Source organism: Halichoeres trimaculatus, unplaced genomic scaffold, assembly GCF_033239565.1.
Source record: "Halichoeres trimaculatus isolate MK-OKI-2021-1 unplaced genomic scaffold, fHalTri1.1 fHalTri1_scaffold_11, whole genome shotgun sequence".
Lineage (NCBI taxonomy): Eukaryota > Metazoa > Chordata > Actinopteri > Labriformes > Labridae > Halichoeres > Halichoeres trimaculatus.
The window spans coordinates 9001293-9027618 of record NW_027437189.1 but is presented as its reverse complement, the minus strand read 5'-3'; the positions used below and the strand labels follow the sequence as shown (position 1 = coordinate 9027618).

Here is a 26326-nt window from a genome sequence, read left to right as displayed (position 1 = left end):
GCTGTGTGTTTTTTGATAGATGCCCCACCTGTGGGCGAAGCAGGGAAATCAGACACCCTGGGGTCGACCGGCTCGGCCAGAAAAAGGGGAGGGGGTGCCAAGAAGGCGATGCAAGCCAACAAGTCGGCCCTCAGAGCCCCCCGAGCCCTCTGCTGCCTCACTCTCAGCAACCCCATTCGCATGGCAGCGCTGGCCCTGGTGGAGTGGAAATATCCTTTCAGTGGTTGGTGTGTGCACACACTCATGCATGTGATGTTAATGTGTTGTGTGTGACAGGAAAGTCCCTTAACTGCAGCCCTCAGGCCTTTTGATATCTTCATCCTTCTTGCCATTTTTGCCAACTGTGTGGCCATGGGTGTCACCAAACCGTACCCTGATGATGACTCCAACGCCACCAACCACCAACTGGTGAGTTTCTGGCCTATTTAGCCATAAAGGAATGAATTTCTTCACCTGTATGTCCCAGTAGAGGGCCGAGGCTAGTGCATAAAAATGTGGCAACAAACATCAAGCGATGAAACTGACCCAGAAATGAAAGCACCAAAGGTTCTCTGGTCTGGGTAAAACTCCTTTTTTTTCTCATTGATGCATTTTGAAACAAAATCATAGTGATCTGTAGTGATATAAAGCTGAAAACGACACCCAGATCAATCAGAAACAGGACAGATGAAGGGAGAAAATGATCAATGACAGACCTTAAAGAGGCAAAGCTGCAGAAATTTGCATACGTTTAAATTTTAAACAGACTTTAGAGCTTTAAACACACATTTTTCTACATCTGAGAACTGGAGCAGTGCTTAGGAATAAGTTTAAGGCAGCAGCTTTTAGAGGACGTTTTGAAGTTGTGAAAACATGTTCACATCAGTATTGGCTGACAATCACACCCTATGTACCAATGGCAGTGCAGTTGTTGATGTTTACATGTTGCATTGTATCATTTTAATGCTGGCAAGCTAGTTGCTAATTAAGAGAGGAGAGGTTTGTCTGGCAGAAGTAGTAACCTGTTGATTTGTTTTCATGCTCAACATAAAAGAAAATGTAGGCAATGTAGGGAAACGAAACGCTTTCTGAGATAGATGTGACAGTGACACACAGTTTGTAAGAGCTGTTGAAGTTGTAAAGAGGACTGCTAGCTTATCAGATCACGTACATATTTCTTCAATCATGCAAGTTTATGTTTGTATTTATAAAATGTATAATTCAACAAATCAAACTGATATTTTGGGCTTTGTTGTCTTTGCCTCCTGTTCCTCAGGCCTGACTCAGCCCTCCTACCTTTCCCCAACATGACCTTTAAGTCACATGAGGACACTGAGAGAAGCCTACATGATTCTTGTGCTCTGAAAAAAGTCTCAGTGTTTCAAAGATCAGACAGAAAGTCAGTTGATGTACTGCTTTTGCTAGCAATAGTTCAAGAGAAGCTAACGGTGTTCATTGTGTTGGATGTTAATGGTATTACAGGGGAAAAAGTTGTGGTTTGACCTCACTTAGGTGACCCTGTCAAGGATCATGGCTGGTTTAAACTCCAACCATCTGCCTCATCTTTCTCTCTCTTCTTGTTCATCGTATTTTCTTCCAGTGTGATCATTTTATTCCTGCAAACCTCAAATTTCTCTGCGTTCCAACTGAGGAAAATCTTGTTTTATCTGAACTTTATCTGAAATATGACCCCAAACTCATTCGTGTGTTTTTACAAAAATACCTGTTGATGTCTTTGCAGAAATCTTTTACTGATTCAGTTTTCAAGTATTTAAAACTGATTCAGATAAACAAATAAAAAGCGCAGCATGGAGACAGACCCTCACTTGCAGCAGGATGGCTATAGATCCTTTTATTGGATTGCACAGAGGAGTTAAGCTGACAGTTTAACAAACACCTCTCTGCAGTGACTTCAGATAATTTTAGTTAACGTCAGGAATTTTGGGAATGTTTGAGAGAATGTAGGAGATTTTTTTAATAATCATTTAATTTCTTCTTACATGAAACCACTTTATGTCTAGATTATGGTGTCAGTCTGAGGTAAAATCCCAGTGACAGTGGTGCCAGTGATTAGAGGCATTAAGCTTGAAGGGCATGGAGAAGGGATTCAACGGCAGGCTTAAGCATGTGTTAGGCAGTGGGTTAAGAGGTTAGAAAGCCAAGGCAATCAGCCTTTAATGACGACGCACGTGATTCAGAGAGAAAAGCAGGAAAGAAACACAGAAAAATAGTTTTAAGCTGTGTGCTGAGGGGAGAAATCAACTGTTGTGTATTTTCAAGATGCATTCACTGCCATGTAGAGAAACATCCCTACACTGCCCTTTTCTTTTATTCCCAGGAACAAGTTGAGTACGTCTTCCTCGTCATCTTCACCATCGAGACTTTCACTAAAATCCTCGCCTACGGCTTAGTCATGCATCCCAGCGCCTACATCCGCAGCGGATGGAACTTGCTTGATTTTATTATCGTCATAGTCGGGTATTTTTCTGCCACACACCAAAATATTTTGTCTCAAACAACAGTGTCAATTATTTTGTGTGTATCAGTGTGTTCATGTATGTGTTTGTGTGTGCAGCTTGTTCAGTGTGATAGCAGAGGCCATGACGGACCATAAACCAGGAGAGGCTCATCATGCTGCGGGAAAACCTGGAGGTCTGGATGTCAAAGCCCTCAGAGCGTTCAGGGTGTTACGACCGCTTCGACTTGTATCTGGAGTACCAAGTGCGTCAATTTATAATTTCATCCTCCTTTTATTGGATACCTGCATGTGTGCACCAAATAATGACACAACACAGAACAGAAAGAGCAAAAATTTACCAAATACAGAGCATGTGTATTTATTAATCATTTCAATCAAAAAGGCCTTCGCAATTGTAGTATGACTTAGGTCACCTTTAATTGCCCTTTCGTTCCATAGTGCAAACTCAAAACTGAAATTACCCTGAGTTAAATTAATTAAATGGCATTAAATCAGACTGGTCAGGAGGCAGTCCTTCTCCTCACTTCTCCAGATCTTCATTCCTGTTTTTTTTTTTAAATTGAACTAAACCCATTTCCAACATCCAGTTTTAACTTTTTGAAAGCTGACTGTTAACTGTCCTTAGATTCCATAAGGCAAACTCAAAACATAAATAACTCAAACCTAAAATGAACAAATGTCAGGTCATGCTCATACATCTCTGACAAAAAAGCAAAAACATTTCTTTAATTTTATAACTTTGAGAGGTAATATTGTCTTGTGCTCATTTATGTTTGTTTACAGAAATAAGTAAGCTAGCCAGGAATAGGTAGCTAGCTAGAAATAGCTATATTTGTAGTTAAACTCTTGCTTGTGAAATTTAGAATAAACTATTACACAACATTATACCTGAGCCTGTATGATAGTGAACCTAATCACTCAGGATCATGTTTACAGCTTCTTCTGCACTAAAGTTTCTGTTCCGCCATCATGAAAGCTTGTTAAATTGCCCAAGACACACAATTCATCCTAAATAATCCAAAATTTTAACTAAGGCTGGAAATAAAATGGCCTAAGTCATCGTCTTGACATAGGCCATTGTCCTTTAGGGCAGTGGTCCCCAACTGTGGGTGAATTGGTACCTGGCTGCACATAAAAAATACTGAACTTACATTATTTCACTTTGATTCATTATCTGATCCTGAACAGTGTTTTATTTTATCTCCAGTGAGGGGATAACAGAATAGACGGTCCATGAAAATATGGTCTGACATTAAACTGGTCTGTGGCGCAAAAAAAGGTTGGGAACCGCTGCTATAGGGCATAAAGAGGATGATGCTTTTAGCTAAAAATGTAAGCGATTTTACCAGAGATGTCCAGCATGATCGAGAGATCAAAAAATGACTTGGACCAGTATTATAATAGGGTGAGGATATGAAATTGTATTTACTGTTCTGTGTCCAGTCGGCATCACATCACACTGCACTGAACTGTACTGTAAAATTTGGCAAAAGGGGCAAGAAACAGGCAGAAACCTCAAGCAGAACCAGATTCATCGGTGGACAGTCACCTGTCAACATTGGCAGATGGCTATCAATTAGATAGGCAACGAAACTGGGAGAGTGGGGCATGCAGAACTAGGCCGGCCCAGCTAAAATTAGACATTTAACTGAAATTTTTGGACTTCCTGTTAGGATTTCACCATGTTGATAGAAGACTTATTTGTTGGTATTGGCATGGTATTTATGCAAAAATATTTTCATAGAAGTTGGGCTGATGTTCAAACGCGAAGGGGGGGCTACGGAGCAAATTTTCAAAAAATAAAGATAGACTCTCAAAACTTCCACTGGGACTGAATGTAGTGTAAAGTTTGAGTTTTTGGCCATGTTGGATTCACTGGGGCCACAATTATGAACATCCTTGGGGTTCCAAGAGGGTCCCCCCTGACCCTGGAGGTCAGGACCTAGTACCACAGACTAACGGCTGCAGTAGACAAGTCTCATATCAAAAATAGCTGTAACTAGAAAAGCACTCAGAGAGTGCAGACCTCCGCCAACGTATTGTGAGTTTCAACAACACTTTAGTCCTACTTTAATGTTATACTCCCTTTCAGCAGACTGACTGCTACAATTTGGTGTTAGTTGCAGGTTTGTACGATAATTCATTACCTGACAGTGTTAAAAATTATGATGACCCAGTACATATTTCAGATTCCGGATCTTAGTATCCAGAATATTATCAGGATCTGGATCGTACTTCTACATCTGTCAGAAATTATGGTGACCTTGTCTTGTATTGTTTTGCAAAGCAATCCAACCCCTTATTGTAGAGTTATATATGCATATGGTAAAAACAGCCCTATCTCACAATGATAAATAATTCTTTTAAAAAAACCCTGGCTCAACACAGTGATCCAAATCACTCTTAAATTTAATCATTTCTTCTTTATCCCATTTTGAACATTTCCTGAAAATTTCATCAAGATTTGTTCGTTACTTTTTGAGTTATGTTGTTCACAGACATAACCTCCTTGGCGGAGGTAATGATGGTAATCTTAGTTTCACATTGTTTAAATCTGTGTTTCAGGTTTACAGATTGTGTTGAACTCCATCATGAAAGCCATGGTCCCTCTCCTGCACATTGGTATGTTGGTCATGTTCGTTATCATCATCTACGCCATCATTGGTTTGGAGCTTTTCATCGGCAGGATGCACAAAACCTGCTACTCCATGAGCACAGGTTTCCTCTACCTCTCTCTCATTTCTCAATATTTCATTGAGTTTCCCTATTTCCTGCATGGCTAATCTCAAGTCGTCCCTCTGCTTAGGTCTGATGGTGGAGGATGATCCGTCACCGTGTGCGTTCGCGGGCAACGGACGCTTCTGTGTGTGGAATGGAACAGAGTGCAGGGGCAAGTGGGAGGGCCCAAACGGTGGCATCACAAACTTTGACAACATTTTCTTCGCCATGCTGACGGTGTTTCAGTGCATCACTATGGAGGGCTGGACAGATGTCCTCTACTGGGTACACACTCACACACACACTTCTGGATCCTCCACTGTTTTCAGATTTGTCCCTGCAGCCGTAAGGATTTTTGTTGTCTTCAAAACAGATGAACGATGCCATCGGTTTTGAGATTCCCTGGGTCTACTTTGTTTCTCTGGTCATCTTTGGATCCTTTTTCATCATCAATCTTGTATTGGGAGTGTTGAGCGGGTGAGTTGCTGCCAGTTCCTCCTCACAGATTTCTTAGCACGCCTATCATCTGTTTGTTTCTGAGCTTCTGGTGTTTTTCTTTTGCTCTCAGAGAGTTCTCCAAGGAAAGAGAGAAAGCTGTGGCTCGTGGTGAGCTGCAGAAAGCACAGGAGAGCAAACAGATGGAGGAGGACATGATCGGCTACATGGACTGGCTCATAGAGGCTGAGGATGTGGATGAAGAAGGAAACAAACGTTAGTCAAACACACACTAAAGACACATAATGTTACATTTACAGCAGAAAAACTTGGTCAGGCTGGATTTTCAGACTAAGGACATGAGCTGGGCACATTTTTAGTAGCAAAGTTGCTGTGGTCCTCTCCTGACCTATGTAAGTCTGCTGCATTTTAGTAAAGCTCCAGTTGTAAGAATGAATTTTAGCAGCCTTTTCATGAGATCCCTCGGGAAAGTTGGTCTGAAACGCAGCATGTTTTTCAGTGTGGTGTTTTCGGACATTATAATCTTTCAGCACTGCAAAATACTTGATGCAGAGCAAACACATTGGTTTGGTTTTTGGACTTGGTAGTAGATAAATAAATAAATAATTTCCAGTCTAGGCAGGATTAAACTGACGGTTTTCCTTGCTGATTTTTTGTTTTAGGGTAGAAAGAGAAATGCTATTTTTACCTGTGTAGGATTGCTAATGCTAACTTTTCATACGAAACCTGCTCAATGACACAACTGGGTTATGATTGGTATTGCAGCTAATATTTGTTATGAAGTAAGAATTTTTGTAAAAACTTGTTAGTGATTGAAAAATATGTTTTTCTTTAAAAAAAAATCTATTTATTGATTTTCTTTTGCCAAAAAAAAGATATAACAAAAGGTCAGTAGATGTACAATACAGAAAGAGGTAGTACAGGAGCAGAAAAACGGCAAATACATCTTTAAAATGTGAAAAAGAGCCTATAACCTGACCCCACACAACATACCCACCCCACAAATACACACACATACACATCCCTCCCCTCCCTTGCCCTCATCACACAATGGCCACAATTTACATACAAAGAAAAAATAGAAATAAAAAAGTCACAAGTACACAAATATTGAAAAGTTAGATATAACAGAGGCTGACATGATAAATGTTGAGAAAAAAAGGGGGAACTAGATGGAAAGAAGTCAATAAGTAGGTAAAGAGCAAATAAGTATAGGAAGCATCTCAGGAACTAGTGCTATTACTTCCACATTGTATTAAAAGTTGTAAGGAACCCTTTAAGAGAATATCTCATCTTCTCTAGTTTAAGGAAACCTAAGATCTCCTGTATCCATTCGCTATGTGTTGGAGGAGAGGCATGTTTCCACTTAAGGAGGATGGTGCGTTTTGCGTGAAGTGTTGAAAAGGCAACGGCGTATTGAACTGTTGAGGGAATGTTGGGGTTTTGGAGCAGGCCAAATAAAGCTGTTAGTGGGTCAGGAATGATAAGGGTATGAAAGCATTCACTGAGAGTTTGCCAAGGGCAGATCCAAAACATATGTATGTGATTGGCTGGAGCTTGGCAGCATCTGCTACACTCGTCATTTCTGTCATGAAAATATGTTTTTCTGATCTTTTCTAAGGGTTGTTTTTGAGCCGCATGTGGCCTAATTGAACAACGCTGATTTACAGGTTTATTCATCTACACTCTGCTTCTGTTTGGATTTAAAGGTGCTGCTATAGCAAAGAAGAAGATGATGAAGAAGTTTGGCTGGTATAAGCACAGCGAGGATGGCGGAGGTTTGTCTGCTTAGACTCTCTGTTAGCGTCTTTGCGTTCACCTGACTCTTTTTAACAGTATGTTTGTCTTTGAGCAGAATCAGACTCAGATGATGATATAGCGTACCTGGATGATGATAACGGCTGCTGTGCTTCTCTCATGTAAGAAAACGGAGGAATAAAATGTTTTTCACACACAGACGTCAACGTTATTAACTCACAAGTTCCTCTCATGTTTTCTCGTTTCTTCAGGGCAAAGATGATGGCAAACAGCTTCTGGTGAGTAAACTTTCAGGCAGATTCTTCTTACTGGTTTGACTCAAGCTGATTGCAGATTTGAACAAAAAAAAAACTTATTTTTACTCCTTTTCAGTGACCAGTTGTGTCAGCTCAATCACACAATGAGGAAGAACTGCCGGGTGGCCGTCAAAACCACCAACTTCTACTGGTTGGTGCTCCTGTTGGTGTTTCTCAACACAGTGGCCAGCGCCTCTGAGCACTACGGACAGCCAAAATGGCTCACAGAGATGCAAGGTAAGAAAAAACAGTCGGTTTTTTGTTTTGATCTCTGCTGAAATCCTGATCGTAACAGTTATTAACCTCTGTTTGTTTTTTTTCTCAGAGCGAGCCAACAAGATCCTGCTCCTGCTCTTCACTCTGGAGATGTTGATGAAGATGTACGCTTTTGGCCTGCAGATTTACTTCATGGCTTTGTTCAACCGCTTTGATTGCATAGTGGTGTTTGGCGGCATCCTGGAGACACTTCTGGTAGAGATGGAAGTCATCCCACCCATTGGCATCTCTGTGCTGCGCTGCATCCGATTGCTCAGGATATTCAAAATGACTCGGTAAATGTTGACTAAAGTCCATTCTGGCAGCACTTTTTTAAATCTTTAATATCTTTTCATCCATACCCTCTTTGTTTTGTTTCTTATTCCAGGCACTGGGCTGCTCTGTCCGACCTGGTGAACTCGCTCCTTAACTCCATGAAAGCTATCTGCTCCCTGCTGCTCCTGCTCTTCCTCTTCCTTATCATCTTCGCTTTGCTCGGCATGCAGCTGTTCGGTGGAAAATTCAACTTTGATGAAACTCAGATGAAGAGAAGCACATTTGACTCCTTCCCTCAGGCTCTGCTCACGTGTTTCCAGGTGAGTTACATCTTCTGAATATCTCTCAAAGCTCCTGCCCATTTAACGTTCAGCTGATTAGCCTGTCTGCTGCATCCCTGTCTCTCCCTGCAGATCCTCACTGGAGAGGACTGGAACGCTGTGATGTATGACGGCATTATGGCTTATGGAGGCCCAATCTTCCCAAACATGGTGGTCTGCATTTATTTCGTCATCCTCTTTGTCTGTGGTAACTGTATCCTTTGCCTGATTCTTAGTGTAGTCTGAACATACTGTCCCAGAGCGTCAGATCAAGGGGTTTCTTGGTTCAGGTTTAAGCAGAAAGGTGATGTCCTTTGAACCATATTGTACAGGTTTGAGACATGAACAGAGAGATCAGGTACCTCTGGGGATGTTTACAAGATTTTCAGGTGTCTTATGGCTATCTCTACCGTGGAGGAAGCTCAAAAGCATTTGCATAGGACTTTTAAAAACAGAAGTTGACAGAGTGCTTTGACAACAGCCAGGACATAAAAACAAGGAACACAAACTTCGACCTAAATTAACCCAGGCAATACAAGAACCATGCAATATAAAATGAAAGCATGAGGTCCAAGATGAAAGCATCAATCAGCAAGAAAAAGAAAAAGCAATAAAAAGTGGTTGGGAGCAGAGAACAAGACATGAGGTATAAAAATTCAATATTAAGAGTGTTAATAGAATAACAAAATGATAATAACAGCGATGATAAAATAATGAACAAGAGATAAAACAACAAAAAAGCTAACAAGACAGTAAAACCCAGGTAAGACAGAAATAAAAGACAAGATAAAGGACAAAAAGACAGCGTTGCATAAAAGCAAGTCTGTAAAGGTGAGTTTTCAAATGTGACTCAAAGGAGGCGACTGACTGTACCGTACCATACCACTGTACCGTGCCATACCACTGTACCGTTCTATACCACTGTACTGTGCCATACCACTGTACCGTACCGCACCACCGTACCTTACCGTACCACTGTTCTGTACCATACCACTGTACCGTGCCATACCACTGGACCGTGCCATACCGCTGTATCGTATCACTTCATATCACTTGGTACTGCTTTGCATGGTATCATTTCATACCACTGGTACCTCATCATATTTACCTATACCTGATCATATCATATGATATCGTGTTGTTACTTCTTGTATCATATTATACAGTGTTGTACCGTACACATACTACAGGCACGCACACCACCACAGGCATAAAAAAACTGTGTTGCAGTATAATCAGCTTTGTTTCACTACTCTCTGTCTTTAGCTTCAGCATTGTGACACATTTGTTTTAAGAAAATGCAATTTCTCTTGTTATATCATTGTTTTATAAGTTATGTTACACTTTGGTATCATACCAGCTTGCAGGGGCTCACAAAAATAAATCCAACAGTGTTTTTTAATGGTCTTGAATTCCAGAAAAATTGAGTCCTTAACTTCATGCTCAGACATCCTGCTGAATGTGTTCTTGGCTATCGCTGTCGACAACTTGGCAGGAGGCGGCGGGAAGACCAAAGTGGAGTAAGCTAGATGATTTTATTTTCTCATGTTGCTTATCAGTGGATGCTATTACAGGGGACACAAACTGATCAGCATAGATTAGGTTTGTAGCAGTTTTCTGTTTGGTGTTTCAGAGAGAAAAAGGAGGAAGAAGAAGAGTGGGATGAGGATGAAGAGAAAGAGGATGAAGATGCAGGAGTAAGGAGATCTTTTTATTGTTTGATATCTTCACAATGTAGAGATGATCCGCTAATCGTTGTTTCCTTTGTAGAACGAGGAGGATGACTGGCAGGAGAATGAGGAGCTGCGTGCCATCGAGGGGCTGGAGGGTGAGTGTGATGGAGGTGGAAACAGCAGGCTGTAGATTAGATGAGATGTGTATCTCATTATTTAACTATTTACTCTCTGTTCTCTTGCAGGAGTTGCTCCTTTAAAGCCAGAGTTCTCAGGGCCCAAAGAAAAGATTGTGCCAATCCCTGATGGAAGCTCCTTCTTCATTCTTGGAAAGAAAAACTGGTAATCTGAGATGGCATACGTCAAATCAACCTCCTTATTCTCCACTCTTTAATTCAGATTTCTCAGAAGTTTGTGTTTCATGCTTTAATAACCCACATTCTTTGTAACTTCCCATTCTCAGTTTGCGTGTTGCCTGCCATAACCTCATCCATCACCCCTACTTCACCAACTTCATCCTCATCTTCATCATCCTCAGTAGTATTTCTCTGGCTGCTGAGGATCCCATCAAATCCCACTCATTCAGGAACATTGTAAGGCTGCACACATCAGACAGACTCTGAGTCCATCTGACAAACATTTCATTCACAGTGATGAGTGATGAGTTTCTGTCACCCTCAGGTGCTCGGTTACGCTGATTATGTTTTCACTTCAGTATTCACGGTGGAGATCGTACTAAAGGTGATGATTAAATCAGCCAGTTTTCTCATAATTCCAATAATGACTCAAACCTTAGTCACTGAGGTGGTTTCTAACTTTCTTTCTTTCTCCCCTCCTCTCACGTTTAGATGACAGTCTACGGGGCGTTTCTGCACACAGGCTCCTTCTGCAGAAATGCTTTCAACCTTCTGGACCTGCTGGTCGTCAGCGTGTCGCTCACATCTTTCTTTTTACAGTGAGTACAAACATGTCCAACCCAGAGTGTGCTCTGACAAAAAAATAATAAGAGTCAGTGTTGTGTAGATGTAATGTGAAGAGTTGAAGAGGTTCTTTTCAGACCTGATCCGTCGCATGTATCCAGAATCTAAGGGGCTACAAATGAGCTTTTTTTTTTCGAGCATTTGACAAGAAACACCTTAACCATCCAGGCACACAACTTGAAGCTGCAACATAAAAAAGGTCTTTATTCAAGTAAAAAGAATTGACAGAAAATCAGAAAGGAAACACACTTGGCACAGGATGAAGAGAGACACAGACTCCACCTGTGCCCCCAGCTCAAGAGGTCTTGGAGCACAGATGAAAATAATAAGGTTGGGCATCACAATCACAAAGGCAGGAAGTGAAGTTGTCTGAAATGAAAGTAGAGAAATTACAATAAAATAAAACAGGATGGGGAAAGCAGGGACAAGACTGATCTAAAAATGTAAACGTTACATAAATTACAGGACATGACAATTGTGTCTGTATGCCATGATTGTTTTTCATCTTCTTGCTCTTTTATTGATTCGGCATTTGGACACTTCACTCCATTTCTTTATGTAGTTTTCAGTATTTCTTTATTCCAAACTTTTTCTCCTCTTTTACTGACTTGACTCTAAACCTCTCTTGTTTTGTTTCGCTCAGTTCGAGTGCGATCTCTGTGGTCAAGATTCTCAGAGTGTTGCGAGTGCTCAGGCCTCTTCGAGCCATCAACAGAGCCAAGGGACTGAAGGTAAACACTTCAGATCATACAAAAATGGAACAAAGAGTTAGTTCAGGCCACAAAGTCAAGCTTGGCCGACAGAACATCAGCTGCTCTAAACGCTAGCCTCTGTCTATGAATTTGGACAATATTGGACAATAGCCAACTGCTTTACAGCCCACCTCCACCCAAATTGCTCCTTTTATGGTGTGTCTGATTTGATCAGTGACATAGTTTTTTTAACTGATGCTCCCTTTGTTCTGTATTCCTGGGTATTTTTGCTGGTGCTCTCCCTGCCTTGTCCCTTATGTGTTCACATACAAAGAAAGCTCCTGGAACAGAGCCATTTTGCCAAATTTAACTTAATGCATTTTGATGAGAACAGCCATGAATGAAGTCTGGCTATATTTTATCCTAGAGTTTTATTTTAAGTTGCGCAGGTGTTGATATTTTTAATTGTGCTAATTTAAAGTACAGTTTGCCACAGTGGGAAGCTAACACATCCTTTGTTCCTCATTCCTCCACAGAATGTGGTGCAGTGTGTGTTTGTTGCGATCCGCACCATCGGTAACATCTTGATCGTCACAACGCTCCTTCAGTTCATGTTTGCCTGTATCGGAGTGCAGCTCTTTAAGGTACATTTTCAGGCTGTCAGTCACTTTAATTGTTCTTTATAAGACACTCATATTAAGTCAGACCAATAAGTGAACTTTTCTCTTCCTTATTTCACTTAAAAACAAAGTGAGTGTTGTGTTGGTTTAACCTTCCTCTGTTTGATGTCCCAGGGTCGATTCTACAGCTGCACAGATGAAGCCAAACACACTCCTGATGAGTGCAAGTCAGTTTCCTTCAGCTCTCTGCATAACACATGTCAGTTTTAACATGTGATCTTTGTGATAAAACGTCTACACTTGTTTGATTTCAGAGGAACATTTGTGGTCTATAAGGACGGAGATATGAACCATCCAATGGTGAAAGAGCGTGTGTGGGAGAACAGTGACTTCAACTTTGACAACGTGCTGATGGGAATGCTGGCTTTGTTCACCGTGTCCACGTTTGAAGGATGGCCTCAGTGAGTAATCACTTTGTTTTAAGGTAGTTTTTAAAGCTGATAAAGCTGCATTGCTGTTATTTTTTTCTTTAAATCTTCAAAACATGAGCTTCCTTTAGATGTCTCAGCTTTTTTCTTAAAGAGATGAACTATAGCTCTGTAGAAAGATTACAATAACAATGTTGACTGGTGTATCTTTTGAAGACTAGGTGCTTTACAACAGCAGGAACTTCCTCCAGGAACTTGTTTAGGAACTGGGCACATTTCAAAAGCAATAACTGGGGACAGTTAATTTACCCCCTACTCAAACAAGCAGAATCTCAAATTCCCCTTTTTCAACTTATCAAAGTTTTATTTATTTTCTAATTCGCTCTTTTTTATTGGATTTGAAAAATAAAAACACTTAAAGAAGAGTTAAATTATATATATATTTTTTGACCTCTTGACGTGCTCTCATTGTTGCATTTCTTGTGTAAAGACTCCTCTACCGTGCTGTGGATGCTAACGCCATCAACCGAGGCCCCATCTACAACTACCGAGTAGAAATCTCCATCTTCTTCATCATCTACATCATCATCATCGCCTTCTTCATGATGAACATCTTTGTGGGTTTTGTCATCATCACGTTCCGAGAGCAAGGAGAGGCCGAGTTCAAAAACTGTGAACTCAACAAAAACCAAGTTAGTCTGACTCCTTAAAATCCAAAGTCGTGTGTGTGATTTATTTGATTTATATTTACTCTTTTTCCTCCTCTCTCCAGCGTCAGTGCGTCTACTACGCTCTGAAAGCTCAGCCTATAAAGATCTACATCCCCAAAAACCCGTCTCAGCTCAAGTTCTGGAAAATCATCAACTCCAGCCAGTTTGAGTACGTCATGTTTGTGCTGATCCTGGGAAACACGCTCACTCTGGCTATCCAGGTATCACTTCACCTGTTCATCTATCATAAAACACAGACATGACACGCTATGTCAGCGCTGTGATGTGACACGCTGTGTGTCTTTGCTTCTCTTTCAGCATTACGAACAGTCTAAACTCTTCACCTCCGTCATGGACATCCTGAACATGATCTTCACCGTGGTCTTCACGATAGAGATGATCATTAAGTTATTGGCTCTGCGGGCTCATGTGAGGTTTTATCTCTGAAAACAACACAATATCAGATACGTCTGCTTTTGATTCTAACTTTGCTTATTCTCTGTTTAACAGCACTATTTCATCGACCCCTGGAACTCCTTTGATGCACTGATTGTTGTGGGGAGCGTGCTGGATATTGCGGTCTCTGAATTAAGTGTAAGTTTTGTTTATAGTTTATCAGTCTAGAACAGGGGTCTGCAACCTTTACTTTCATAGAAGCCATTTCGCCACCTGGATTTGAGACACTCCAGAGCCACAAAATCTACTTTATCTTCACAAGAAAGACAAAAATTATATATAAAGTTAAAATCTAGTGAATAATTATCTAAACCTGTCTTTTTTATTCATGAAATTGTATGTGTGATTTTCTTAGTATTTTATTTAAGATAAATTTAAGACTATTTCAAAATGTTTGAAATTTAAGATAAATTGCGAAATAAAAAAATGTAAAAAATTCAACAATTTGGCAAAATTACAAAAAAAAAAATTCAAAAATAGCAAAAATTCAAAAAAAATAGAAATTTAAAAGTTTGCAAAAAAAGAGAAAAGAAAATAAAAAAAAATTGAAATAATACTTAAAAAATCATGTATATTTAGCTGGATTGGCAGTTAAATGAACCCATTTACACAGAATTAATATTTATATTTTCTTCTAGATTTGTCTTTTTGTCGATTTAGTTATCTTGTGCATGGAAAGTTGGTGGGCTTTTGATGTTGTAGAGGATGAAGTAGAGCGATGGCAGGCTTTATTGCAAGATGTGACGCATATGTAGTTCAACAAAATGTTGAAGTATGATTTTTTTGTAGTGTCAATGTCTTCAATCATCAATACCGTCTGTAAGAAAAAAAAAAATCTTTAATTCAATGATATTTTTCAAAGCTACAAGAAGCAACTACTAGTCAAAGAGCCGCGTAAAGGTTGAAGATCCTTGGTCTAGAACAAGAGAGGAGAGCATTTGCTTACAGCACAGACTCACTTAAAAGTTTCCAAAAACTAGAGTCAGAAGCCTCAGTATTGGTTTCAAGTTGAATCGGTACATCACTAGCTTTAATAATCCCTAAAAAGAGGAGGGTTTTCCAGGAAATCAGTCTATACTGATTAATTGACTCCTGACTAACAACAGAAAATGACAAAAAAAAACCCATAAAAGATGTTGAAACAGACAAAGAGAGAGACAGACTACATGTAACCACACATCTCTGATCTTTGTGTCTTTCTTTTCTCTCCACGCAATCCTAACCCAGGGAGGAGGCGGCCATGGAGAGGTGAGAACTAAACCATACCTCCACATTCATCTGAGGTTTATACTTGAAGACAGTAAACCCACAGTCACTGTAACATAAACTATCTGCCTGTTCTGTGTCTTGGCGCATTGCTTTTGCTGCAGGGTAAAGGAGAGAGCGGAAAAGTGTCCATCACCTTCTTCCGCCTGTTCAGAGTCTTGCGATTGGTTAAACTTCTCAGCAAAGGAGAAGGAATCCGAACTCTGCTCTGGACTTTTGTCAAATCTCTCCAGGTTGGTGTGACACAGAAAAAATCACTTATAATAGCATAAAGTTTAAGTCTAGTATGTTTTCATCATGCTTAAAACTTCTTCTTCTTCACTGCTCAGGCTTTGCCATATGTCGGTCTGCTCATTGCAATGATCTTTTTCATCTACGCTGTGATCGGGATGCAGGTCAGTGTTTCTCTTTTTACTCCAGGTTGTTTAAATGATTCATAAATGAAACAGGACAGACTGTCTCAGCTTCTCCAAGTGTGTGTTAGTTTGATCGACTCTTTTGTGTGTGTCTTCTCTTTTACTCTTAGACGTTTGGAAAAGTGGCCATCGATGACGACACTCATATCAACAGAAACTGTAACTTCCAGACTTTCTTCATGGCAGTTCTGGTGCTCTTCAGGTGAGAAATCACAGCATGGAGGACATGGATCCTAAGTGTTTTATCTACTTTAGGTCTGATACAATCTATGCTGGTTACAGGGTCATATCTGAACATCCAGTGAACTTTATTAATAATACCTCGGTGTGCCTTGTCTAACTTGCATGGCTTTGCACTTTATGTTTTTCTGTTGTTTCTTTATATGCTTTGCGTGATTTGAAAATTTACTTAATGCAGTTTCCTTTTTGTCCTGCATGTGTCTCATATCTATGGTTATTTACCCTTATGTACTTTTTTCTTCCTTTTTTCTTCCTTTTTTTTTCTCTGATCCTAGTAAGGTCTAGCATTAGGGTGTGATTTGTTTTCTAATAACTAACTCCACATTCATTTTATTCTGCTCTGTTTTACTTTATCTTGTGCTTTTTAGGTTGCCTACTCTGACATCTAGCTAGGGGCTAAAGATGAAAACTAGCTTTTTGGCAAACTGGCAAATTTACTGAAGTATCGAATAAGAAGCATTGTCCCTGTAAATTTAACAAATTAAATGAAAATGTTTGTGTGAAAACCAACCATTATAGAGTCCAAAGACGAGGTATCATGATCTCCTAGGGGGCAGTTTTTAGATTGAAAAATTTCTTGTTATACCTAAAAGAGGAGTTCAATAAGAAAACATGGTAAACCTGTTGAAATCAAAGGTCTACAGATGAAAGGAGACTTTTTTGTATAACTTGATGAGAGAAGCTGAATGTTTTACCTTTCTTTCAGTATTTCTCTTGTGACAAAAGGATTCAAACGCTCTTGTAGTTGAAGCAACGCTCTGATGCCTCCTGTCTCTGTATCTTCTAGGTGTGCCACAGGAGAGCAGTGGCAGGAGATTATGTTGGCAGCTCTTCCCGGCAGACGCTGTGACCCAGAAGCTGACATTGAGCCCGGAGAGGAGTTCAGCTGTGGGAGCAACTTGTCCTACATCTACTTCATCAGCTTCTTCATGCTCTGTGCCTACCTGGTGAGGAAGTTACAGACTCTTCATATCAGTTTTATTCAACCACTTGTCTTGGGATCACTTTGAAGAACGGCTCTCTGTCCTCCATAATTAAACAGAGGTGTAATTAATTCAGACGTGTGTTTTATAGGCTGTCAGGTTGAGTGGACTCACACAGAGATGAAAGCACAGGAGACAGAGTTACAGTAGTTTTAAAGGGCTAACCCTGTCTTCTCCAGCCCTCTGTGCTGCAGAGAAATCCCACTAACAGGGATTTTGTTAATCCAGACAGAAATCCAAACACACCTAAATCCTGAATTAAGAGGGTGCCACGTACTTTTGGTTACGTTTCAGCAACCTCGGCGCTATATTTAGACGAGGTGGAGGGAAAAGGAAAGTGACTTAAATCTCAAAGATTGAGGTTATAAATTGAAGCCCAAAAATACAACAAAAAGTCAGTAAACAGGATTATAAGTCCATAACTTGCTTTTTTTCTCTCACCCTTTATCTTCCTAGATCATCAACTTGTTTATTGCCGTCATCATGGACAACTTTGAGTACCTGACGAGAGACTGGACCGTGCTCGGTACTCACCACCTGGATGAGTTCAAGAGGGTTTGGTCTGACTACGACCCTGAAGCCACGTAAGATCATTTATTTCTCTCAAAGCTTCAGCAGCTCTCTGCCCGCTCTGTGTGTTTACATCAGTCTGTTTTGTTTCCTCCTGCAGCGGTCGTATAAAACACATCGATGTTGTCACGATGCTGCGAAGGATTCAGCCGCCTCTCGGTTTTGGGAAACTGTGTCCTCACCGAGTGGCGTGTAAAGTAAGTCAGCACAAACTCAGCTGATGGTTCAGACATAAAGAGGGATGTTAATCTCACTGCTTCCTCCTTCTTCCCTTCTCCTCTCAGAGACTGGTAGCCATGAACGTCCCCCTGCACTCTGACGGGACAGTCACCTTTAACGCCACTCTGTTTGCTCTGGTGCGGACCTCACTAAAGATCAAGACTGAAGGTTAGACCTCATTGACAGACAGATTATATGTGTGTGGATCTCCTGCCTCAGTCAGTGAGGTTAAAGGATCTGTTCACTCTTTTTCCTCTCAGGTCCCATCGACCAGCAGAACGAGGAGCTGAAGCTGATCATAAAGAAGCTGTGGAAGCGCACCAAACCAAAGCTCATTGATGAAGTTATTCCTCCCCCTAGAGGTGAGCTGTGACATCGCTGCCAGCTCTGAGGAAAAAATCCTTTTAATTTGACTTCAGAGAATAGACACCATACAGAAAAAAGTCTATCTTTTGTCTATTTAACTTTCACATGGAGGATTTTTAAGAAGAAACAAAAGATTTCAGTAGAATGTGAGGAAGCATTGCCTCCAACTGGCCCCGTCAAATTTCAATGAGTATATTTTGTTTAACTCTTTCAGGTGATGAGGTTACTTGTGGAAAGTTTTACGCCAGTTTCCTGATTCAGGACTATTTCAAAAAGTTTCGTAAGAGAAAAGAGAGGGAGAGGAAATCCAAGAGGAAGGACAAGGCTGCTTCTCTACAGGTAACGTAAAAAATGGGACTTTTATTTTGAAACCAACTCCAAAGGGTTCATAATTGTCATTGTTGAATAGAATTTTGTCTACGGTTTTCTTTCAAAATACTTGTAAAACTGTGATGAGGATTTACAGTTTACTTCATAGTAAAGTGTTTGACACAAGGTCTTTTCGGTCATTAAAGATCTGTGTTCAGTGTCTGATTTCTGGTAAAGTGTGACGAATCCCCTCCTGATTAAGAGTTTTGGTTTGACAGCCGTGGACTGCGCTCTGTAAAGTAATGTTATTTCCATCTTCTCAGCAAGGACTCCGGACGCTGCAGGATCTGGCTCCAGAGATGCGTCTGGCAATGGAGCTCGAGGAGGAAGAAGGAATAGAAGGAGAGATAACAGGGGATGAGATTTTCGACAGCGAGGCTGGAACCTCTGTGACCAACACACCGGCCGCCACGCCGCTGCCACCGATAGACCTACTGGTGGAGCAGACAGCTCCGATCATAGAGGCTGCAGCAGGAGACGGTGTGATCACAGAGCAGGTGACGGGTCTTCAGGAGCACCAGAGACCTGGATCAGATCTGGCAGGCGTTACTGTTGTTAGAGATCAGCCTGTGAGATCCGAACCACTGCCCATCAGGTACGTGAAGCTCTAATGTCTTCTGAGACACTTATTAAAACAAGTTCAAGTCTTTTCTGGGTCTGTAAAAATCTTTTCCTCTCAGGGTGGAATCCGTCTGCGAGTCGCCTCTTCCTCCTCCTCCTCCTGAGATAATAAGTGGAGGAGAGGCTACAAATGGAGCCACTGAGCAGGTTTACAGCATTGAAGGAGATGCTGCGAGTCTGGCTTCAGTAGAAAGGTAGGAAAGAGGAGAAAGCTCCAACATCTAACACCAGGTTCTAGTACAAGGACTGTTTTCATGCCATAAAGTTTAACAGTCTCACTTTTAATATATTTGCCTGCTCATAAACCAATATTTAAGATGAAGTTATCAGCCAAAATTGTTTATTTCTAAATTCTATTTCTCTGTATCTGTGGACAACTCGCCCACAAATCCTTTTACTGCAGTCCCTATGACAACACCACACCAGCTGGCAAAGTTTAGCAGAGTCACAGTCCTCTCTCCTTTTGTCTTGAAGAAAAAGATTTCTTGTAATAATTTTTTAGTAATGTCAAACACTGGAGCCGCTCTGTCAAAAAGAAAAAGGACAGAAAAGCAGAAGAAAGCTTAACAAGAGAGTGATAGAGCACAGGCTAAAACACAGGTTAAGCTGTTTGCATCAGTGTGCATTAAGGACAGGCAGGACATAACCATGATTCATTAACGTTACATGTTACAGATGCGTCTCAGAGCACCGAGTTGGGAATAGCACTCAGTCAGTATAGAGCCATGTGACTATGAATAAATTCATCACCTCGTGATTTGCATCCTGTAACAAGCTGTCTTAAACAAAGAAATGAAATGTTGAAAAGAAGATCTGATCTCCCTTCATTTGCCTCAAAACAAACTGACACCTTGTTAAGAGTGCTGCGTTTCATTTGTTCTCGGAACTGGGAAGTCGGGTGTGGGAATGACGTTTATCTCAGAGTTCAGCGTCCCAGTTGCCAAATCGGAAAAACTTGCTATAACAGCAGTATTTCTGTACATTAACATCCAATAATACCATGTATACGGCTGATTTGTTGCGACAAACACTAGTCTGAAATTCTGAAATAAAAAGAATCTAACAAGTGCTTAATTACTGTTTAACCCTGAACTCGGAATTTCCTACTGGGAACTCTGGGGTGGTGAGGGTGCGCCCACTCAGAACTTGGAAAATTCCGACTTCTGAGTACAAATGGAATGCAGCGTGATGACCTCATGGCGGTGGGTGATGGTGCTCATGGGAAACAAAGTCTTTATCCTAGAAAAACGCTCGCTTTTCTGGACAGTCCTCACAGCCTTGTTTAGCAGTAGTAGTAAGATGTATACTGTCTTTATAAATAATACGGTGTTTTTCACAAGAAAGACATTTTAAACAAACCAAAATATTTGAACAAACCAAAGTTCTTGTATAACGTATTGAATGAAAAGGCTGCTTACCTAGGCCTAGCCTACGTTTTTAACAAAATTAACAAAACTAAGCTACCAAAACACAGATATTAGACAAAATCAACAACATGATCATCATCGTCACATTATATATCATTTTCAAAAAGAACTTTACAAACCATTATTCTAAAAATATAACACGAATTACAAGTTTTTATAAGGTTATATGAGTAACTTTCCACGGTTTAACCCCAACAACAAAAACATATCCTTTTTAGACCTTTCATCGCTTTCTGAACAGAAAACTTGCAAACACCTTTTAAATCATATTGGGTCTCCCAAGTTGAAAAGAACTTGCATAAAACGGAGACACAGTACTATGTGTGCAAGAACTGAATGTAGTAACTGTGACAGTTTAGTGTTAGGGCTGTCTCACGGGAAGCCATGTCCCAAAGCATCCCCAGTTTTTATCATCAATTTAACACAAATCATGCAGTTGAAAAACAGAGAAGTGCCATTTCAGATAATTTATTCTAAAGAAAAAGTTTACTAAGATTTATTTAAATGATTTATTTTGAAGATGTCAGGAAAAGCAGAGATCTTCACACATCCACTTCTCAGACAGGTGCAATGGTAAAGACAATAAAGTCCAAAATATCAGAAGAAAGTTCCCACACACTGGCCAACTTCCAGAACTTTAGTGCGACAGTTTGGTCTTAGACCTTTTCAAGCAAAAAGACCTTTTTGTGTGAGAGAGCTTTCTTCTGTTATATCAAACGTGTAAAAGAAAAGAAAAAACAAACCACAGAAAGTCAAAACAGAGAAACAGATAAACTGAAGGCTCCTTTTGCAAACAAGTTTCTCAGCTCAAAGCAACACCTGGATTGGCTTTAATGTAGATGTGGTTTTCAGCTGTTTGCAAAAAGAAAATGAAACTTCAGTAAAACTTGTTGATCTCCTAGGTATGAATACCCAGAAGCCCCTTCTCCTCTACCAACCGACCCGGGCTGTAACGGGCAGAGCAGCATTGCCTACAACGACAGCGGCTTCGCCAGTAACGGTTACAATGGCACCAGCATGAACGGAGGAAGCCCGACTCCTTATGCCCAGAACGGATACAACGGGAACGGATACACGAGTTACACTGAGAACGGCAGCACCATGAGCGCCAGCGTTAATGGAATGCCGTACCATGAAAACGGCAGCAGCGTCAGCGGGAACGGCATCAATGGGAAGGAGAATGGAGGGACGGGATTTGTCAGGCGGCGATTACTCCCAGCCATACCTAAAGGTGGGGGATGTATCCTGTCTTATTTTATTCTTTTTAAATCTCTGTGGGATCAAAAAAAAAGCGTTGTCGTCTGGTGCGGGCTGTGTCACAGAGCTCGTTCATGTTGTTCCTCTTTCAGGGCACGTACATGCACACACTTTCTGATTTCTTCATGGCCTAAGTACAGGGGGACCATTAACCGTTCTCTTCTGCATCTGTTATTTTCCTCAAAACCACAGTTTCAATTGTGAAGTCGAACTTCCTGTTTTTGTCTGCACATCAATTTTATGGAAAACACACGGACATACAAGATTACTTCTTCTTCACAGCTTTGAGCTAAATCAGGGGTTACATTCTTCCATGATTCTGAGTGATCTGTAGCCTGTAAACATACCTGTTAATACATGACCGCATATGAGCACATTTTGATAATATTTCAGCAAACCACATAAACACATACAGACCTACTCTTGAGCCCCTGGTTTTCTATCATCAGCTCAAACACAATTGAGTTAATCCGCAACCACAAATGCCAGAAATAATATCCTTCTTTGTCGGGATGTTGTTATTGATTGCAGTCAGCAGTGCCCGGTCAGGAAACATATTTACAGAAATAGGCGTTCCCAAAGGAGAGATCAAGCCATACTTATGATAAATCTTTCCATATTTTTTGTTTTCAGGTCGCGCACCTGCCTTTAACTTCCAGTGTTTGAGGCCACAAAGCAGTGTGGACAATCTCCCAATCCCAGGGATCTACCGTGGAAACACATCCCCAACCAGATCCCGACTACAGGTAGACAAAAAACAAGCATGATGGCACAAAACAATAAACCAAGAGTGTTCCATCCTAAGTCTTATCTCTCATCTTAGACCCAGCAAAGCCTCCCAGACTCTCGGCCTAGCAGCGTCTCCTCCATGTCATCCTCCTCCTGGGCGAACACAGCGGGAGCTGGCAACACCCCTGTCCCCGGACTGATCGCCCCCTCCGCACGCAGGGGGAAGCTCATCTACACCCCCATGATCTTGGTGGATGAATCTACAGGCACCAGCCAGCCACTGTGGAGCGAAGGCACCGCCAGCCTCCCTGCAGGAAGCCGTCCTGGTTTGTACCCGGGTCAGACCCGGACCTTCACCAGTGTAAGGATGCCGCCGCCCAACCAGGGCTACATTGAGAAAGGCAGTGCGGACAGTCTGGTTGAGTCGGTGAGTAAAAAGCAGACTGTAAAAAAGCTTCTGGTTTCAAAACTGCAACCTGCATTCTTCCTCAAGGTCAGCAGGGGGAGACTCCACCGACCTGGAACTTGTTTAAAGAATAAAAATACAAGCTATTAGCTATCGGTTTATGATCTCAGTTAATGCTTCAACACTTCTTCAACAAAACATAATGTTTAGTAGAGGTTATCATCTAATAATTTGGAACCAATCATGGTGTAATTTAAGGCTTTAGAGCTGCAGCTGGCAAGTAACCAGAGCAACCTGTCAATCAGGATTGAGACATAAGAATAATGTTCACCCAGTCCGCTAAGTAAACGCACACTTTCCATCAGTTTGCTTACAGTCATGGTAAAAACTGCACAACGGGATATAATTTTCAAGATGGTGCCTATTACAGTCCAGAAGCCAGGTCCAGCCCTTAAGATCTCTACCTCCACCAAGGAGGTTATGTTTCTTGGAGAGTTTGTCTGTCAGTTTGTTTGTTTGTCTGTGAACAACATAACTCAAAAATTAACAAACGGATCTTGATGAAATTTTCAGGAAATGTTCGGAATGTGATAAGGAAGAAGTGATTAAATTTTGCAGATGATCCAGATCACCATCTGGATCCAGAACTTTATTACAGGATTCTTTATCATTGTGAGATAGGGCTGTTTTCACCATATGTGTATATTACTCCACGATAAATGGTTGGATTGCTTTGCAAAACAATACAAGACAAGGTCACCATAATTTCAGACAGACGTAAAAGTATGATCCAGATTCTGGCAATACTCTGGATACTAAGATCTGGAATATAAAATATGTACCGGGTCATCATAATTTTCAACACTATCAGGTAACAATTTATCGTACAAACCTGCAACTAACACCAAATTGTTGCAGACAGTCTGCTGAAAAGGAGTATAACATTAAAGTAGGACTACAGTGTTGGACAGTCACAGTATGCTTGGTGGAGGTCTGCGCTCTCTGAGTGCTTTTCTAGTTTTTGCTATGTTTTTTTGGCTGTTCATTTTTGTTAGCCTATATCCTGGGCCATCCATGGAAGATATCGAGCACCGCCAGCTCAAGGGGGACCCAAAAAACCCTTTTTGAAAATGCCTTTGACTAGATGGTGTTGGTAACCACACCCTGGTACTGTACTCAAATAAGAGTCTACAGAAATTAAATTTGGCAATAGCTATCCTAAAAAATAGAAAGTGGCAAAATATGATTCAGGGGTTTGCTACCTTTGTATCTTAAAATATACACACAACATCAAAAAGGCTAAAAAATGACAGCTTTATTGGAAAAGCCATTACAAAGACTCTTCGACTCACATGTATATAAAATCTGCCAGGTCATTAGCTACAATTAAGTCCAAAACAACCTTTCTGTCTCCAAAATAAAAAGATGATACACAGACGCTTTAGTCTTCTAGACATTGGCCGCTGGTTCCTCTTTCAGCTTCAGCCCTTTGATGCATGTCTATCCCAAACTTGTCATCCAATGTCTCTTTTTTATGTCTAATTTCTCTGTATGGCTGACTAATTCAAGTAAAATACCCCAAAATATATTTTAAAAAGTGAGCCATAAAGTGTTGTAGAGAAAACATGACAATATTTTGGAAAACACACACTTGATGTGTCTGATTTGTTCGCTCCAAGCTGCAAAAGCATCATATCAAAGATTGTTCTGAAAACCAATATAAGATCTTCAAGTCACCGTTAGGAAAACATCTCTGAAGTGAATACTTCATCTAACAAAACCTGTTACTTTACACAAAGACATCCTTCATTGGGTCTAAGGCAGAATAAAATTGTGAACTAGTCCTTTAAAAAACAGAATACGCATGCTTTGCTATAATCTTTAAATATGACTAAATATGGAGCACTGTTGGTTCTCTTTGGCGCATGTCATCCTCTGCTCTCTACTCGCCACATCTCCATCTCTCTCCATCTGTCCAACCCAATAAAAAGGCAAAAAATGACCTAAAAAACTGCAGTTGAAGGATCATATAAGTCGTGAATGCTGGTTTAGGCTAATGCTGTGATGCTTCTGTTGCAGTTTTGAGAGGAATTCTTGTTACAGAAATAGAAAATGTTTTTTTAAATCTCCTAGGAGTAAATCCATGTACATTTGCTGCTAGTTCACTTTGACATTATGATTAAAAACAGAGAATTAAAGTTGAAGTTTTTATTTCTCAAAGTGACTCCCTGAGCTGATAAACTGTGTTGGACATAATCAGATAAATGTTCATGTTGTGTATGCATGTCAGAGATACTGTAGAGCACGAGTGGCTAAAAACATAATCCCCATGTTACACAATCATCATCATTCTAATTTTATTTCTCCTTTTCTTGCTTTTGTCAGATCTTGATCTCTGAGGGTCTCGGTATGTACGCCAGAGACCCCAAGTTTGTGACCTTTGCCAAGCGGGAGATCGCTGAAGCCTGTCACATGAGCCTGGACGAGATGGAGAACGCCGCTGCTGACCTCATCGCGCGGGGTGCCAGTCAGTCCGTGTCTCGCTTTGAGGCTGAGCTGGCTGATGAAATGAACTGTGTGATTTCCTACTGAGATCAGATAAAGTAAAATAAGTGTACATGTGTGGGGGTTTTAAAAAATCTGTCAACTGCTGCGTTCATGTCTGCAACAAAGAAAATAAGAAAGGCAGGACAGCACATGTGGAAGGAGATATACATGAGAAATCATTTTCCCCTGAGGTAAAATGTTATGATGGAGAGATAAAGGTATGCTTTATTGATTAATGCCAAAATACACTTCCACACATTGTCTCACACACACTGATAAGAGCACAACTCAACTCTACGACGGACTGAAAAGTTTGCTGCATAAAACACTTCTTTTTGCAATGTGTTCTCATTTTGTACTGTAATTGAATTTTGTCACTTTAAACATCTGTACAAACTGTAAAAAGTAGAATATATTATTACTATAAGACTTAAAAAAATGTTTTCACACTCAAAAAAGTAATTGGAGCCAATCATGACTGTTCAACAGCATCTGCTATTGTAGAGTTATTTAAATAAATTGTAAATAAATTTTTAAAATTACACCTGAGGGCATACTTTTCTTCTTGTTTTTATCTTTGTCAGTTGTAGATTCTTAGTGGTGAAGCTAACAGCTTAATGCTCCGTTCCTTTAAATTCGACCTTCTCTGACAAAAAAAAAACAAACTCTGAGGAGAGCTCATGTACACATTCAGACAATTTAGAGCAATTAATTAACCTGATGAAGCTGGAGCACCCAGAGAGAACACACACATGCACAGGAAGATCATGCAGACAGAAATCAAATCAAACTTTTTTTAGAAGTGTTTTTCATA

General features: G+C 40.6%; 1 protein-coding gene across 1 annotated transcript; it reads left to right on the top strand.

Moving 5' to 3' along the window:
* cacna1fa (calcium channel, voltage-dependent, L type, alpha 1F subunit a) lies at window positions 1–25977 on the top strand. The gene is made up of 46 exons (XM_074680706.1): window positions 1–220; window positions 296–408; window positions 2318–2457; window positions 2555–2700; window positions 5024–5176; window positions 5265–5461; window positions 5550–5653; window positions 5745–5887; window positions 7342–7410; window positions 7488–7551; window positions 7642–7668; window positions 7763–7923; window positions 8012–8237; window positions 8330–8537; window positions 8631–8751; window positions 9985–10057; window positions 10171–10234; window positions 10308–10365; window positions 10456–10552; window positions 10674–10803; window positions 10892–10951; window positions 11059–11165; window positions 11834–11921; window positions 12419–12526; window positions 12677–12729; window positions 12817–12963; window positions 13421–13622; window positions 13703–13861; window positions 13959–14069; window positions 14151–14234; window positions 15324–15344; window positions 15467–15595; window positions 15692–15757; window positions 15889–15980; window positions 16806–16965; window positions 17458–17585; window positions 17672–17768; window positions 17856–17958; window positions 18051–18152; window positions 18371–18495; window positions 18789–19120; window positions 19206–19340; window positions 21476–21804; window positions 22464–22576; window positions 22654–22986; window positions 25351–25977. Exons 1-46 carry the CDS (start codon window positions 109–111, stop codon window positions 25555–25557), a joined length of 5997 nt encoding a protein of 1998 aa, XP_074536807.1. The 5' UTR covers window positions 1–108; the 3' UTR covers window positions 25558–25977.
* Window positions 25978–26326: the final 349 nt, after the last annotated feature.

What these genes read in the sequence shown, in the direction of transcription:
- cacna1fa (XM_074680706.1), top strand. Translation starts at nt 109, where the DNA reads ATGCAAGCCAACAAGTCGGCCCTCAGAGCCCCCCGAGCCCTCTGCTGC. An exon ending in CTCTGCTCACGTGTTTCCAG is followed by an intron (nt 8,538 to 8,630) that starts GTGAGTTACATC and finishes CTCTCCCTGCAG; the next exon opens with ATCCTCACTGGAGAGGACTG. An exon ending in CGCTCACTCTGGCTATCCAG is followed by an intron (nt 13,862 to 13,958) that starts GTATCACTTCAC and finishes CTTCTCTTTCAG; the next exon opens with CATTACGAACAGTCTAAACT.